Below are 16,774 nucleotides of genomic sequence, written 5' to 3'. Positions count from 1 at the left end.
AGATTTATATTTTTTATCGCGGGTTTAGGTTCAGGATACGTTTTTATATCTGATATAACCGACAAACATTTAGGTCCGAGGCCCCTTTTAGGCCCAATGAGGCCTAAATCAAGTTTTTTGATAAAAATTTCTATTTTTCGTCGCGTGTCAATGTCTAGAACGATTTTCTGCTTAAAAGAAAGGAAATTAGATTTTGGAGCGCAAGGTCTACATTGAGCCCAAAAGCGGCCTCGGACCCAATGTTTGTCGGCTATGTCTGATGTAAAAACGTGTCCTGAATCTAAATCCGCGATAAAAAATATGGGTTCCTTCTTGAAAAAATCGACTTGGGCCTCACTGGGCCCAAACTAGACTCCAGGCCCAAAATCTAGTTGACCAGTCAAATAACTCTTTTGATACCCAAAAATTTTTGTATTTAACATTTTTCTCCAAAACCTATTACCTTCGAGATATTACAGGGTCTTGGTATTTTTTCCGCAAACTATTAATTTTTTAAATTATTAATTTATAATTTTCCGCTATCTTGTAAATCATACATAATATATAATTTTGCCATTTATTTGAATCTTCATAAATAATGTTTATACAGGGTGTCCGGTAATAGACGGATCATTTCTCGTGTGCAGGTAGAATGGGTTAAACCACCGACGAGATATTACAGTTATATAAAAGATCTATACATTTTTGATAATAAAACAATAACTGGATAAACTAAAATAACGCGTAGCGAATTTTTTTTCCAGTCACACTAAATCCCATAAAACCACCGATCTTTAATGATATCTCGTCGGTGGTTAAACCGAGTAGAAAAATCCTGTACTATTTTGCGATCTTCTCAATAATTAATGAAATATTAATTTAAAAAGATCGGCCAATCCGCGCGAGTAGAAGCGCTTGGCGAAGCAGTGGGAGGGGCATTTTTCAAAGGACAATGGCTATGTACGAGCGGCGCGTAACACTGGAGTCCTGCCGTTCATACATAGCCATTGTCCATTGAAGAACGCCCTTCCCCCTGCTTCGCCACGAGCTTCTACTCGCGCGGATTGGCCGATCTTTTTTGATTAATATTTCACTAATTATTGCGAAAACCGCAAAATAGTACAGGACTTTTCTATTTGGTTTGATCCGTTCTAATTGCACACGAGAGGTGATCCGTCTATTATCGGACACCCTGTATATCTGTATTTACTGAGTTTTTACAGCAAAGATATAACAATCTTCCAATGAAATTATTCTGCTGTATCTACAATCTTTCTGTGCTGGGTTATTTTCACAAAATTTATTGAATAAATACAATTTTATTGAAATTTGCTGAATAAAATTTTTAATAAATTTTTCTGCATTTTTATTGAAATATTAATAAAATGGCAATTAAAAAGGATCAATTAATTAAGATTTCAGCATGTGATTCAGAACTATTCCAGTATAATTTTATTATGATTCTTGTAAAATCTTTCTATTATAGGGAATATATAGGTAATAATTAATGTATTAAAAACTACAAATTAACACATGTATATGTGCTTGTAAAATTATATATAAATGTTAGTTTTACAAAGCTATTTATTTAACAATATTACTGAAACTTTTTCTATTTACATATTGATATATCTATATGCATACACAGATATGACTATATTATTCCAATTTAGTTTTTCAATTTAATGAGAAAGTATATTGTTATATAGAATAAAAATAAATAATTAGTAAATCAAGACTAAATAATAAGTACATACCTAAAGGATACATTTAAATATCCAAAATTTTGTTCACATAAAAAAAACATTTGAAACAAAAAATATTTGGGAATCGGTGTTTCACATGATCATTAATGTTCCATAAATTTGGATTATTATTTTTAACTTTTTTATTCATTTAAAATATCTTTTACACAAATATATTAAACTTACTTTACTACAAAAATCTATTCTATCTTAACATTAAATACTTATCACTCAATATTAATTGTTTTTTAAATATCTCCAGTTTGCTTTAAATGTATTTGAGATGAAATTATTCTTTGTATACAAGTATACATTTTCTTTTATTTTTAGTCAACCAAAATAAGCTCCACAATTCGAGCAGCGTTTCGTCTTTAGCAGCAGACAGCAAATAATTCCGAAAGGAAAAAAGAGAATCGCACAGAGTAGGCCAAAACATGTATAATCATCTTCCATCACACCTACCTGTTATGTCAGTTGAATATCAATTTTTTGGCTTTGTAGCATGTGTAGACAAATATAATAACATTCAAATAATAAAAAATCAATGCATACTCTGCATGCAGGACAGCCGCCAACTAGAATAATTTCTGGAACAATGATTGCCGTAGAATGCACAGAACCATATGATGGTATGTAATTTTCTTGATAGCCAGTATCAGTATTATTAGGATAGTATCCAGGAGGTGGTTGATATGGTACATTCACTAATAATAAAAATTGACAATAAACTATATGTGAAATAAACAATGCTTCGCAAATAAACATGCTTTCATATTACTCTTTTTTTTCCTTAAATAAATATTACTTTTTATAATTTCAGAAAGATTTTACATGTAACAATCCTTTTTTTTTTACTTATTTATAGTTAGCCCCAGTCATTTATTATATGTTGTGTAGCATTTTCAATCAGTTCCAAAAATAACTCAAAAAAATAAATATCAATAAAATAAGATCAATAATTATTTGTATATTACTACGGAAAACTGTGTCCTCTCAAGATGTAATAAAAAGAAAAATATTTTTGTAAGAGGCAATCTAACCTAAAAATTAAACACAATTAAATTTAACACACCTGCCGGAGCCGTTGCGATGGAATACGGCGGCGGCTTTTCGAGTGCATTTAACGGTTGATTCTCCATAATCAATTTTCTAACTCTTTAATAAAAGTCTTATTTCATGCAGCAAATACATGTGGTACGCTCCATAATCTACCAGCTTCTTTGGATTATTTTAGGCTGCATTCCGTTTCATGGATAATGCGCATGATGCATGACTTATCCTTGTTTAACATTCGGTGAACAACAAGGATAAAGCCTATCACACACAAATTGGCATAGCTGCATATGCATAGCATAAGACCGTCTGGACCAATGAGCATCGAAATAAAATCGCCATATTGATTTACATAGCATGCTCATTGGTCCAGACGGTCTTATGCTATGCATATGCAGCTATGCCAATTTGTGTGTGTTAAGCCTAAGTAATGCATCATGCGCATCGTGCATGAAACGGAACGCAGCCTTAAGCCCGTATCAGACTATGCATTGAGATTGAAATTTGACCAATCAGGACAAAAAAATTATAGTCCCTTTTGTCCTGATTAGTCAAATTTCAATCTTTAATCTTCAATCTTCAATTTTCAATGCGTAGTCTGATACGGGCATAAAGCTCGTATCAGACTACGGATTGAAAATTGAAGATCGAAGATTAAAGATTGAAATTTGACTAATCAGAACAAAAGGGACTAAAATTTCTTTGTCCTGATTGGTCAAATTTCAATCTTCAATCTTCAATCTCAATCCTCAATGCGTAGTCTGATACAGGCTTTATGCCCGTATCAGACTACGCATTGAAAATTGAAGATTGAAGATTAAAGATTGAAATTTGACTACTCAGGACAAAAGGGACTATAATTTCTTTGTCCTAAATGGTCAAATTTCAATCTTCAATCCTCAATCTCAATCTTCAATGAGTAGTCTGATACGGGCTTTAGATTATTTGTGGAATTAGTTGTGACCACAAACTTCTATATATTACTAGACCGCTAACTCCTACGAAATACATGACCCCGAAAAGTATGTACCCAACCATGCGCACACAGCACACATACACACAACATTTTTCGACCTTCCCAAAGTTAGCTCTCCCACTTTGACTTTTGAGAATTTTCTTTTTATCAATCGATTGGTGGTTGATTGGTAATGTGTGGTATCGCATTAAAAAAATTTGATAGTTTTCCGTTTTTTGACAAAATCGTAAACAAATTTTTGACCTTTTTTTAGCCCTTCCACTTTGACTTTAAAAAATTTTTTTTACCAATCGTTCAATGGTTGATTGCTAATGTTTGGTATCGCATCCAAAACGTTTAATAGTTTCCCGTTTATTAAAAAAAAATCGTAAACAAAGGGCATAGCAGAATAAGTATGTGTGTGCTGCCCCCGCACGAATCTCGTCGAAATTTTTACCATAAGTTGGCAGTGATGTAAGAAGTGATTGAAATTTGACCAATCAGGACAAGGAAATTTTAGTTCCTTTTAGCCTGATTGGTCAAATTTCAATCTCAATGCATAGTCTGATACGGGCATAGACATAGTATATCTAGACCGAGTGTTGAGGAGTGGAAACCGAGGTGCACGTAGAAAAGGACATACTCTGTTTCGTGTCCCTTGCGTTCTCTCTCGCTCGCACGTAGCATGACGAAAGAGAGCGCTATGCTCTCGCCACTTCTTAAATAAAGGCAAACGCTCGGTCTAGATATACTATGTCTATGGATACGGGCTATAGTCGTTAGCAAATTGACCAATGACAGTCGATTATTCCGAGAATATTTGATTGTTATTGATTAATTTGCTTACGACTAACAACATACGGCTTATTGTAGAACGGACCTTATTATAAATTTTTAAGAGCCGAATTGCAAAATCTGGCTGTATATGTAAAATTATTAGCTATACAAAAAACATTTTGAATGAGGTAGCAAACGTTACCAATCAATCACCAAACAAGTGGTGAAAAAAAATTCCCAGCAGTCGAAATGGGGGGAGGGGAGGATCTAAGAAAAAGTTAAAAATTTGTTCGATTTTTTTTTAAATAAACGGAAAACTACCAAACCTTTTGGATGCAATACCAAATATTAGATATCAACCATTGAACGATCGGTAAAAAAAAAATTTCAAAAGTCAAGGTGGGGGGGCCACAAAAGATCAAAAATTTGTTTACGATTTTGTCAAAAAACGGGAAACTACCAAATTTTTTAAATGCAATACCAAACATTACCAATCAACCAATCGATTGATAAAAAGAAAATTGCCAAAAATCAAAGTGGGGAGGCTAACTTTGGGAAGGTCATTTTTTTTGTCTGTATATATACATCGGCTATATTACATATTCAGCTCCTATCCTTCTCTTTCCTACCGATTTCTACTTAGGCCACGCATGCGCAGATGTTCACTTCTCAGGATGCAAACCCATGTAGCATTAGTGCCGGTCTACAATAGGTGATTTAAGCCCTAAACCTTAAGAAATTGACTAATCACAGTCGAGTATTCTCCTCATACTTGACTATGATTGGTCAATTTCTTAAAGCTTAAAACTTAAATCACCTATTGTAGACCAGCACTTAAGCCCGTATCAGACTACGCATTGAAGATTGAGATTTAAGATTCAAGACTTAAATTTTACCAATCAGAATAAAGAAATTGGTAAACCTTTGGAAAACCCACCAATATGAAATAATGGATAAGCATACCCACTTCCTACGTATTTTTGCCTCCTGAACACGAATATGAAACTTAAAAATGGCGCTCGGGACAAAAAACATCGAAAATCGCAAAGAACGCAAAACGCTCTGCGCATTACATGTACACGGTTCACGCTTGTGCATGTATCCCCTCTACATGCTGTGGCATGCTGCAGAGTCGCGAATCTGGCATCAGTGCTTGCAAGTCGAAAAATCCAACCCATGTCCGAGGGATGCATTTTTATTAGTAATAAATCACCTCTGGGATATCTCTGCCGAAAATGTTCGATTAAAACTGATTAAAAAAAAAATCAGGATATCCTACATGTATGTCCTGGATGCCCTTTGGACGTCCTAAGGACATCCTTGTGCTGTCTAGGATTCGATAACAAGTTGTAACCAAATTGGCATCAAATTCACTCAAAACTTGGTAACGGACCATTTTCTGGCGTTCTTTTGATGGCAAAAATAAGACTAAGTAAATAAGTGAAAATCGAGCAATTATCTGTCCGGTTTGCCAAAAATCAATTCAATACCTGAATTTCCTGTATAAGAATTGTGTCAAAAATTGAACTGATAGAAATATATATATTATTAGCATTTTGCAAGCTTTATATACACTCATGACAAGTTGAATACGGGTATAGATAATGAATAACGCGCTGCATAGCGATAAGTGACTGAACTATTTTATAATACTTTGTAATAAACTGCAGATTCTGTTTGGTTTTTGCTGCCAATTTGCCATCAGATTGTGCACTCCAGTTGCTCGTCTTGCTCAGTTTTTGCAGACAATCTGATGTCAGTCATCATGTCAGCAAGTTTTGCTCGGTTTCTGCCGCCAATTTGCTGTCTAGTTATGTTAGCAAGCTTTGCTTGGTTCTTGTCGGCAATAATCTGCCAGCTTAATTGGTATAATAACAACTCTTATACCAAATTTGTAGCCTTTTTGCTGACAATAATTTGTAACAAGCACTTGGCAATATCTGTTAGAACAGACGTGGCTCCCAATATTGGGTGATATACATCCACCTCAATCCGAAATTATAAGATTTCATAAGTTATAATAAAATCGGTTTTAATGCGATGTGAATCATTCGGAGGACGACAAAAGTAAATTCGGATTGGGAATAATCCGCGAAAGCGATATTAAAACCGATTATAATCTGTTCGGAATTAAAATCGATTACTTTTTAATCCAGGCGCGGATTGAACTGATTAAAACCGATTAAAACCGATTAAAACGGATTATGTTTTAATCGGTTTTAATCGAACATTTTCGGCAGGGATAGGTTTGGGTTAGGTTATATCTTCCGGAAGTGGGGGGCGGAACCCACTGCATCCACGCATCGAGGTCGATCACCAATCTAAAATATATGCATTACAATCCTAAAGGGTCAAGGTTACGTGTAGAGTGAACTTTGCTTCGTCTTGCAAAATACCCAGATAGCCAAGTCTGTCGAAAGCAGATCATGCCAAGTGCCTGCTATCAACTATTGTTAGCAAAAAGGATACAAATTTGGTACAGAAGTTGTTATTACAGATTAAATCGACAGATTGATGCCAAAAACAAAGCAGAGTATGCTTACAGAATCTGACAGCAGAAAACGAGCAGAATTTGCTAACATGACCTGACGTCAGATTGGTGGCAAAAACTGAGCAAGATCTGTGCGCGCGCAATCGGATGGCAGATTGATAGCAAAGTCTATACCCATATTCAAGTTCTTGTCATGAGCGTATATAAAGCCTGCAAAATGCGATTAATGACATTGTAATTATTTCTATCAATTTAATTTTTGATACGATTCCTATACAGGGGAATTCAGATATTAAACTGATTTTTGGAAAATCGGACAGGTAAATGTCCGATTTCCACTTATTCGGACAGAAATTGTCCGAATAAATGAAAATCGTTATTATCTACTTAGATATAAAATAGAAATTAAATTCCATATATTGTTCGAGACAAACACGTCGAATATTCTAGAAGCAGCAAAAGAACGGTTGTATATAAGCTCTCTCGGGGAATCGCCCGGCGCACTCGATCGAGATTTATCCGTGACAGTGTGTGATTTCTTTGTACGGAGACGTTCGCTAGCAAAAGTTAAAGTAGCTCGCTTTTCTTCTGTTAACCATCGCTTGTGGTTCGCGAAATCTCGCGTCTTCGAGAATATTCGTAGCTCGCGAATATTCGTTACAAAATTCTATCCGTCGCTCGCGGGTTATTCCGTCGCTCGCGGAATCGCTCTGTTTATACCGTCGCTTGCGGTATTCGATATATCCGTCGCTCGCGGAGATTATCGTTGCGCTCCCGGTCGCTCGCCGGAGACAGACACGGTTAAGATTAGCTCAAATCTTATCGAACCAAATCTTGTGAACTATTTATTGTTTTAAATAAATTGACTGCGTTTTACAAAATCACTTTTGTGTCCATTTCGCACTCTCAACGCGCTCCCGAGTTCGCTCGCGCACATATATAAATCTTTAATTTTATAAATTATTTAAATTTTTCTATATATATTACATTAATATATGTTATTAATATTATATATTTATATGTTATTAATACAAATGTCAGAAAATGACGTCTTGTGAATGTGATATATCAACTATTGACGCCATTTTCGGGTTTTATGAGACCTAGCTTAGGACATCTAATTGATCATTTTCTGACCAAAATTCACCGTCATTTTGCCACTTGGGATTGAGATCCTTTAAATTTATTTAAATGCACTATTTTATATGAATGGCCAAAAGCTGCAGATTCTGCCCGGTTTCTGCTACCAATCTGCTCTCAGATTCTGTGAGCAGGCTCTGCTGGCAGATCATATTCTTATCCATTATTTCATATAGGTGGGTTTTCTGAAGGTTGGTAAATTTTAGTCCTTTTTGTTTTGATTAGTCAAATTCCAATTTTTAATCTTCAATCTTCCATTTTCAATGCATATATAGTCTGATACGAGCTTTAGGACGTCCAAAGGGCATTCAGGACATACATGTAAGATATCCTGAAGGTATCCCATTTTAATTCTTGGATCTCCTCTGGATGTCTTGAAGAAGAATAAATGATAGCCAAATATTAGTCTCTGGAGAATCCAGGGAGATCCTGTGGAACATCCTAAGGATTTCTATGGGATATGTTAAAGATATTTTTCGTACATTTCAGGGAGCAAATTCTGAAAATTGGGGGTGATTACGATAATTACGGCCCCCTATCTGAAAGATCGTTTCTGAAGACATTTTTGATGAGGAACACGGGAAAAATAGTAAAAAAAAATTTCGACCAATAGTTTTCGAGATATATCACTTTAAAGTATTGGACATGATAATAAAACTTTAAAAAAACGGACCCAACGATGTTGACCTTGACATATGTTGTCAAGATCATGATCCTGAGTAACTTTTCTTTATAACTTAATCGGCGGTCTCTTATAATTTTTGAGATACTTAAAGTTAAAGTTTAATTCGAAAAGAAAATTTGGTTTGGGTTGTATAACGTAACCCAAATTTTAGTTTTAAATCAGAAATAGGTTTGGGTTAGCGCCACCGCACAAGCTTTTCCGTAATGCATTACGTTACGTTAAGTACTGATTAAAGTTTGTGCGGTGGCCCTTAGATTATATCTTTCGGAAATGGAGCCCCCCCATAAAGGGGGCGGAACCCACTGTGTCTACGCATATACTTTACAACGCGAAGCGAGGTCCGCCCCGCAATTGTTGTGTGGGTGGGAGATGGATTGGGTTAGATTCGAAAAAACGTAAACAACGCAAGACATTGGTAGTACATACAATTCTAAGCTACACATGGAAGATACTCGCGACAGTGATCTTCACAACATATGTCAAGGTCAAAAGGTCATTGGGTCCGTTTTGTAATGTTTTAGTATCATGTCCAATACTTTAAAGCGATATATCTTGAAAACTATTGGTCGGAAAATTTTACTATTTTTCTCGTGTTTCTTTTCAAAAATGCTTTCAGAAACGACCTTTCAAATAGGGGGCCGTAGTTATCGTAATCGTGCCGAAAATTGCGTCCTGTTAGGGCCGTGGTACATAGAAAAACATAAGCAGTAAGACTTAGGGGTCGTTCCCACTGAGCGCGTCTCGCGTCGCGTCATGCGTCGCGTTACAAGGTAACCAATCAGAACGTCTGTTTTATTACATTATCTCCGACGCGACCTTCTTGCGCGACGCGTCGGTTTGGTTCGTTTGGTTGCTCGACATTCTCGCGTTTGCCATAATAACATAATTTCATACATACATTCTATACTCACTCTGTTTCAATCGTAGGTCTCCGATATTTAATACACTGTTTTAGGTCATATACTGTTTTACAGAAAACAGATAATCAGATTTGTACTATATTTTAATTTAAAGGTTATGTTCACGTTTATTGCAACCAATAACCTGGCGAACTAGTACATTCTGCGCATGCGTTGATTTGCCGCGACGCGTTCAGTGTGAATAACAAAAAACGCCATGTCTTGAACTGCCGTCGCGTCGCGTCGTGACGCGACGCTTGACGCGCTTAGTGAGAACGACCCCTTAAGCAGTAAGCGAATTGACCAATCACCGTCGAACAGTAAGGCAGCCATATTGAAACATAAGCAACGCTGAAAATTCCATATGGATGAAATACGCTTAAGTATTAAGTCTTACTGCTTAAGTTTTTCTATGTGCCACGGCCCTTATTTATTGCCAGTACTGAAAATATAATACTGAAAATAGTTCACGTCCTTTGATATTTGAGACTTTCGTAGTCTGCATGAATATTAGGTTTGGCTTTCGGGGAGCCGTGAAATATTTTCTAAACAATCCAATATTTGAATTCCCTATATTGAGATTGCATCAGAAGGGCCAATTTCACCAAGTCCGGTTAGGGCCAATTTCACCAAGTCCGGTTAGATTAACCGGTTAAAATTAGCAGGGTGGCCAACAGAAAATAGAGGTGAAGGAAAACCAAACATTTATATCATTTCAGTTGGAACCTTGCTAATTTTAACCGTCGGTTAATCTAACCGGACTTGGTAAAATTGGCCCTAAGAAAAGAGCATTATTGAGACGTAATGGCACCTTTACATGGCAGCATTAAGCGTCGAGCGTCTGCGCCGAAAATTACGCAGAATCTAATTTCAGCCTAGAATCTATCTCTTTTAAATTCTGCGCATTTTTCTGCGCAGACGCTCGACGCTTAATGCTGCCATGTAATGGCACCTTAACGCTGCCATGTAAACGCACTTTTACAGTATAAAGTTCAGTAGTTGGTTCTAAAAATAAGAGCCAATCGTATTTGATTGCTACTGAACGGTTTTCTTTGCTGAACGCGGCCAAAGATTGCGTTCCGATATTCACTGCCAGTACTGAAAATCTATAGTGTACGTGACGTAAACTATACGTTTTTTCAGTAATATCGGAAATCGGAACGCAGTTCAAGAGTAACCACAGATGTCTATACTAAACCTAGATCGCTAACTTCGGGCTTTGACATATGAAAAGCTGTGGCCAGCCGGATTTCCGGTTTCGGCCATGACACCTTACAATAAAATGGCGGCGATGCGTGTGTAGTGCGTGTATGTGATACCCGACGTGCGTTAGTGTTTGTGCGTACGTAATACCCAATATTTAAATTGTGAATTTAAATTTACCTTATTATAAATTATTATTGCTTATAATTAATTTATCTATTTATCTTTATTGAATTTTATTTTATTTATTTCATTAGTGCCGGTCTACAATAGGTGATTTAAGATTTAGCCTTTGTTTTAAGAGAAAAATTACATCGATCCTAGCCTCAAGCTCTAAGCTTTAAAAGATGGGAGTTGGCCAACTCGCTTAGGGCTTAGAGATTAGGGCTTAAGGCAGCGCGAGAAATGTTTAAGGCCGAAAATACGTCATAGTTTAGAGGTTAAGTCATAAGGTTTAGGGCTTAAATCGCCTATTGTAGACCGGCACTAACGGTTCCGGCATAAATTAACAGTTACGGCCTGCATAAACCAGCCTTTACTCTTCCTTCATGGTCACATACGCACTACACATGCACCGCCGCCATTTTGTTGTAAGGTGTAATGGCCGTATCCGGAAATCCGGCCGGCCACAGCTCTTTTGACGAAGTTAGCGATCTAGTAGTAGTATAGATATCTGTGAGAGTAACCGAAGCAGTCGCCATCTTCTTGTTGCTGGTCTTTGGAGCATCGTCGTTTGGATAGAACAAAATTGATTTGTAATAAATTCGTCAATCAGAAATCTTGTCTATCTGATCACGAGGAGTAAATTCGTGAAAGGAAGATGAGTTATGGAAGACCGCCGCCCCGCATCGATGGGATGGTCTCTCTGAAAGTCGACAATCTTACATACAGGACAACGCCGGAAGATCTTAGGCGCGTGTTTGAGCGTTGTGGTGAAGTCGGCGATATTTACATCCCCCGCGATCGCTTCACGCGCGAAAGTCGCGGCTTCGCATTTGTCAGGTGAGCTTAGATGTTACAATGATTGATACACTGTAAGTATGTCATACATGTCGAATATATATTTAACAACCGCTAAGATCTTAAATATACGGACGCGGTTGATAATTATGCTGACGTCATGACATGAGAGCACAGCAGTTCCACTATACTGTATGACTTTAGAATTTAGCCGCTCCGATACAGAGATCACGTAACAGTTAAAATAAGGTTTTCCAACAAAATTAAACAAACCCCGATAGAAATAGTTTTATAACTTTTTACACGAAAACTACAATTTTTTATTATGTAACTATAACTTTAAATTATTTCTACGTAATTTTTACGCTCAATTACACGATTTGGGCCATGTTTGTATTTCTTCATAAATTTACATAGAAAGTTGTGATTTTCTACAACTACATTATATATAGTTTAGTTATTATATCTACAACTTTTATAATTTTTAAAATTAAAATGAAACAATAAAGACTTTTACGAATCATACAAAGGTGAGGGAAGGCAATTAAGAGCCAACATGGTAATTCGTGTGCAAATTTTATTATAATCAAATTATATTAACATAAAGTAACGATAATAGTGACTTAATAATAAAAAGCGCACTTACAACTTCTACAACTTTTTACATTACTCATAAAAGTATTCGTAAAAAGTTGTAAAAACCTGTAAAAATTTGTAAATATATTTTACAACTTACTACATATTACTACAGCTTACCATGATTTTCTACAATTTTAATAAATTTGTAGAAGGTTGTGATTTGTTATTGAAAATTTTAATTTTTCATAGAAATTGTAGAATTTTTTTACCAGGGACTGTACCAACGAATTTAGTTATATTAGAAGAAAAAATTCTAAAAATGTTTAAAAAACAAATCACAAATGCTTTAAATATATCTTTTGATAGATTTTACGATAAGCGTGATGCGGAAGATGCATTAGATGCTATGGATGGAAGGCTGTTAGATGGTAGGGAACTCCGAGTTCAAATGGCGCGTTATGGACGTCCGACGTCTCCTCATCGAAGCCGCGGAAGTCGCCGTCGTGGAAGGTAAGCTATATATTGTCATTTTAGATACATACTATAACAGGGTATTTACTGTCTGGAAAAGCACGGAAAATGTTGGAAAATCTAGAATTCTCAGGGAATTGTTTTGTACCTGGAGAAATCAGGGAATTCTCACGGAATTTTATTGGGACTAAGGGAATTTTCAAAATATTTTTTTCTTTAATAATTTTGCTCATACTGTAAGCAGTTTGCAATCCGCCAATAAGTCAAGTTGTGAATTATGTGTTTAAAATATATTATAAATATATTTCTATCTCTGTTTATATATTCAATGTCTTAACAAAATATTGAATATATAGTACATGTTTTTTATTTTAATTTTTAGTGATAAAAAAAGAAAATGTTATGCAAGTTAAAAATTGTTATCTTAGAAAGTTATTCAGCTTTTTTTTAGTACATTTATAAATTTAACACTTGAAACTTAAGTGGCTTTGTGTTTTTTTTTTTATTTTTTTTTTTGTATGAGTAAAAAGCGTTAGAAAACGTGTACAATAATAAACTTATTTTAGGAAATTGCACTAAAAAAAATCTTTGAAATATTCTCTTTACCTGGAATTTTGAACAAAACTATCTGGATAATCAGGGAATTTTCAAGGAATCTTTTTACAAAATTTGAGTAGACACCCTGTTTTAGATACATACTATAACTATCGCATCTCATAAACAAAACTCTTTCTGAGTGAGATTTGAAGTTTAGAAAATGATGAATAAAACTGTATTACATAGATATCAATTTTGAGTCAAATTAATGATTTTATTTTAGAGATATATAAAATATCAATATTGATTAAATCTTATCGGATAATACTATCTTATTGGATAATCAATTAATTTTAAAAGACGATAATATTCAGTGTCTTAATTTATAAAATTTTTGAAACTTTTACTTTTTTATTGATAAAAAAATAATATTATTTAATATTATAAAAAAAACAATAGTATTGATAATGATGGATAAGAAGATAGTCTTTATATAAGCTAAAAGATAAATAAATAAAACAAACATACATACAAAGACACCATCACACAACACAATTTTTTGAAAGCTTGGATATTACCTAACAAATTATAAAGATTACAAAAATATGCTTTATAATAATGTTCTCATTTTTTTGTCATTTTATTAATATTAAGCTAATACAGATAGAGACAGAACAAATTATACAAATTATATAATTATAAATTCCAATATACAGCTATTTTCTTGTATATGGACAAGTTCTAATATTTGCACACTTTTGTAGATCACGTAGTAGAAGTAGGGATCGTAGACGTTCTCGATCTCGATCCCGCAGTAGATCGCGTAGTCGCGATAGAGATCGCAGGCGCTCCTATAGTCGCAGTCGCAGTCGTTCTCGTTCTGATAGTAAAAGCTCGCGCGGAAAATCACGCTCACGTAGCAAGTCGCAGGACAGGCAAAAGGATAGCCGTTCCAAATCTAGGTAAGAATTACTTGATTAATATTGTTGTTAAAATGAGAAATGATGAAATTTTCGAACAACAATAAACTATGGGATCATTTGTTATGATTGAACAATTTTTATTTATTTCCAGGGACTGAGCTTGTCCAAGAGCGTATAAGAGGATAACAATGAGTGCGCGCGCATCCAACGAGAGCCGAATAATCTGTGTTGAGATTGCAAAAGGTATTCTATCACCTATTATAGCAACACTCGCACGCTTCATGTTCTTCTATCATTTAAATACATACATGTTATAATATATATGTGTGTGTGTGTATATATATATTTCAATTAATACTGCATATTTCCTTGATTTTTGTGGAGACGCGTTTAGTTTCTGCCCTATAACACGTGTATTTTTTTTCTCACATGCTTTCCTCTTATTCGCGTTATGAAGTTTTCGTTATGCAACTATCATAAACTCACGTTTCTTAATTAATCAATCAATTAATCAATTCTGCTCATGCGGGCGATGATTTAATTTTGGATCGTATTCTGTAATTCAACAAATTTTAATTGATAAATTTTATGATGTTAGATTTATGCGTTACGTTTGTCGTGAAACCTACAAAGCTACATGTAGCGTTTACGTTTATTTTTCATCGACAGAGATTAATATTGCAAAATGGAAAAATCTTTATTATGATCTATTCTTCTATTTTTTAAATATCAAATATTCTCTATCATATAGTGTTTTGCTAGTAAAGCTTGGTACACACTTCTAAACAATGTTGATAAACATTGCAAATAAAGTTCACTTGAAAACTCTTCAGATACGTACTGTAACTATTGTATCTCATAAATAAATCTCATTTTGAGTGAAATTTGAAGTTTGGAAAGTGGTGAATAAAACTATTACATAGATATTAATTTTGAGTCAAATTAATGATGTTATTTTAGAGATACATTAATTTAATATTGTCTAAACTATTGAATTGCCATCTTATCTTATTGGATAATCAATTAGTTTCAAAATATGATAATATTCAGTACATAATTTATGAAATTTGTGCCCTTTTACTTTCTTTTATTGATAAAATAAACAATATTATTGAAAATAATGGATAAGAAGATAGTCTCTATATAATCAAAGGGACAGATAAATAAAACAAACAATGCACATAATACAATTTTTAAAACTTGAATATTGCAATAATTTATAAAGACTAATAAAAATATGCTTTATAATGTTCTCATTGTTTAAGAATGTTTTTGTCAACAATGTCTTTAGGTGTGCACACTAAATTCAAGGGAAATATTTTAATACTTGAGAATCAATTCAAATTTTTAGGTTTATTCTCACGCACGACAATATATTTCTAGAAGTAAGTTTTGCGTTGATAGGCAATCGTTCATGTAAATCTGCATATCGTAGATTCATTTGTAATAAAGCGCAATGGATTGCAGAAAACATAAATGTCTACGTATTTCTTGTTTTTCCTTTATAAATTATAATGTGTAATATACTTGATCTATCTAGGTTATTATTCATCAAGAAAATTTCTGTATATAATATATAAATGCTAAATCATACAATGTGTGTGTATCACAAAATAGTTTTTACTAGGATGTAAATCTTTCTCAAATATTTTCAAATTATAGTTGTGTAAATATTTATTCAGCTGTACTAGTGAGAAAAATAATTACAAAAATTCTTAATTTAGGCTTGTGTCAATTACCAAATATGTTTAGCTAAAACAAAAAATAATACAATTTTTTTCTTTTTTTTTTTTGTGCTAGGAATAAATTTTTTAGCTGATGTATAAGTACACAAAAATATTTTTTTTTTTTTTTAGTATGTACAATATTAATTTTACTTTTTTTGTACAAACAGTATGTAAGCAAAAAATAATTTTTATAAGGTCACTTAAAGAGATTTCGATATCTTTTGCTTAATATATACACACACATACACATACACACTTATATCATACATATATCTTGTGCGAGTGTGTGTGCGTGCGTATATAGATATATACAGAAAGATTAAATATATATGTACCGATATATATTATATGTTATTCTGTTCAAACTATCTATTTGCTAACGATTGGCTAGTTCTTGGAATTTTTTGGAAATCTAGGAAACAGGAGCTTATACATCCTTGGATTCAAGGGTGGTTTGCTGTGAGGTATTGAATTAGTATTTCGCGAAAGACTTAACCGCGTGTATCTGTTATAACTGTGTAATCAAAATGTGTGTGTACAATTAATTATTTTATGGTATACAACACAGCAATATATATATAAAACCAATATATATATATATATATATAACGATTATGTAAATGTTTTTAAATATAAAAAAATATTTAGAA

The 16,774-nt window shown here is 33.9% G+C and overlaps 2 protein-coding genes across 3 annotated transcripts in view; one reads left to right on the top strand and one right to left on the bottom strand.

Moving 5' to 3' along the window:
* Window positions 1-1,838: 1,838 nt before the first annotated feature.
* Window positions 1,839-3,005, bottom strand: LOC115236060 (brain protein I3). Its single transcript, XM_029808257.1, has 3 exons — window positions 2,797-3,005; window positions 2,277-2,428; window positions 1,839-2,186 (listed from the first exon to the last, which is right to left on the bottom strand). The coding sequence occupies exons 1-3, from the start codon at window positions 2,861-2,863 to the stop codon at window positions 2,055-2,057; spliced, it is 351 nt and encodes a 116-aa protein (XP_029664117.1). The 5' UTR covers window positions 2,864-3,005; the 3' UTR covers window positions 1,839-2,054.
* An 8,563-nt stretch (window positions 3,006-11,568) lies between these two features.
* LOC115236059 (serine/arginine-rich splicing factor 2) overlaps window positions 11,569-16,774 on the top strand; it is a 6,103-nt gene continuing 897 nt past the window's right edge. Inside the window, exons 1-4 of one of the 2 annotated variants that reach the window (XR_003884127.1) lie at window positions 11,569-11,929; window positions 12,833-12,976; window positions 14,239-14,436; window positions 14,549-14,640. Coding sequence is in view for 1 of the 2 variants with exons in the window: in XM_029808255.1 (XP_029664115.1) it covers window positions 11,748-11,929; window positions 12,833-12,976; window positions 14,239-14,436; window positions 14,549-14,555 (531 nt within the window). In the remaining variant the exon portion in view is untranslated. Of the gene's footprint in view, window positions 11,930-12,832; window positions 12,977-14,238; window positions 14,437-14,548; window positions 14,716-16,774 lie in introns of those variants that run through there. The other variant, XM_029808255.1, reaches the window with a different exon arrangement.

This window comes from Formica exsecta, unplaced genomic scaffold, assembly GCF_003651465.1.
Source record: "Formica exsecta isolate Colony F162 unplaced genomic scaffold, ASM365146v1 scaffold242, whole genome shotgun sequence".
NCBI classification, from domain to species: domain Eukaryota; kingdom Metazoa; phylum Arthropoda; class Insecta; order Hymenoptera; family Formicidae; genus Formica; species Formica exsecta.
The sequence above is the reverse complement of the archived record's forward strand: the minus strand, read 5'-3'. Positions and strand labels throughout refer to the sequence as shown.

Excerpts from the sequence above, each read along its gene's own strand:
- LOC115236060 (XM_029808257.1), bottom strand. The coding sequence starts at position 2,863 with ATGGAGAATCAACCGTTAAATGCACTCGAAAAGCCGCCGCCGTATTCC. Across the intron at positions 2,429-2,796 it reads CATCGCAACGGCTCCGGCAG|TGAATGTACCATATCAACCA; the intron begins GTGTGTTAAATT and ends TTTTATTATTAG. Across the intron at positions 2,187-2,276 it reads GCGGCTGTCCTGCATGCAGA|GTAGGTGTGATGGAAGATGA; the intron begins GTATGCATTGAT and ends CTGACATAACAG.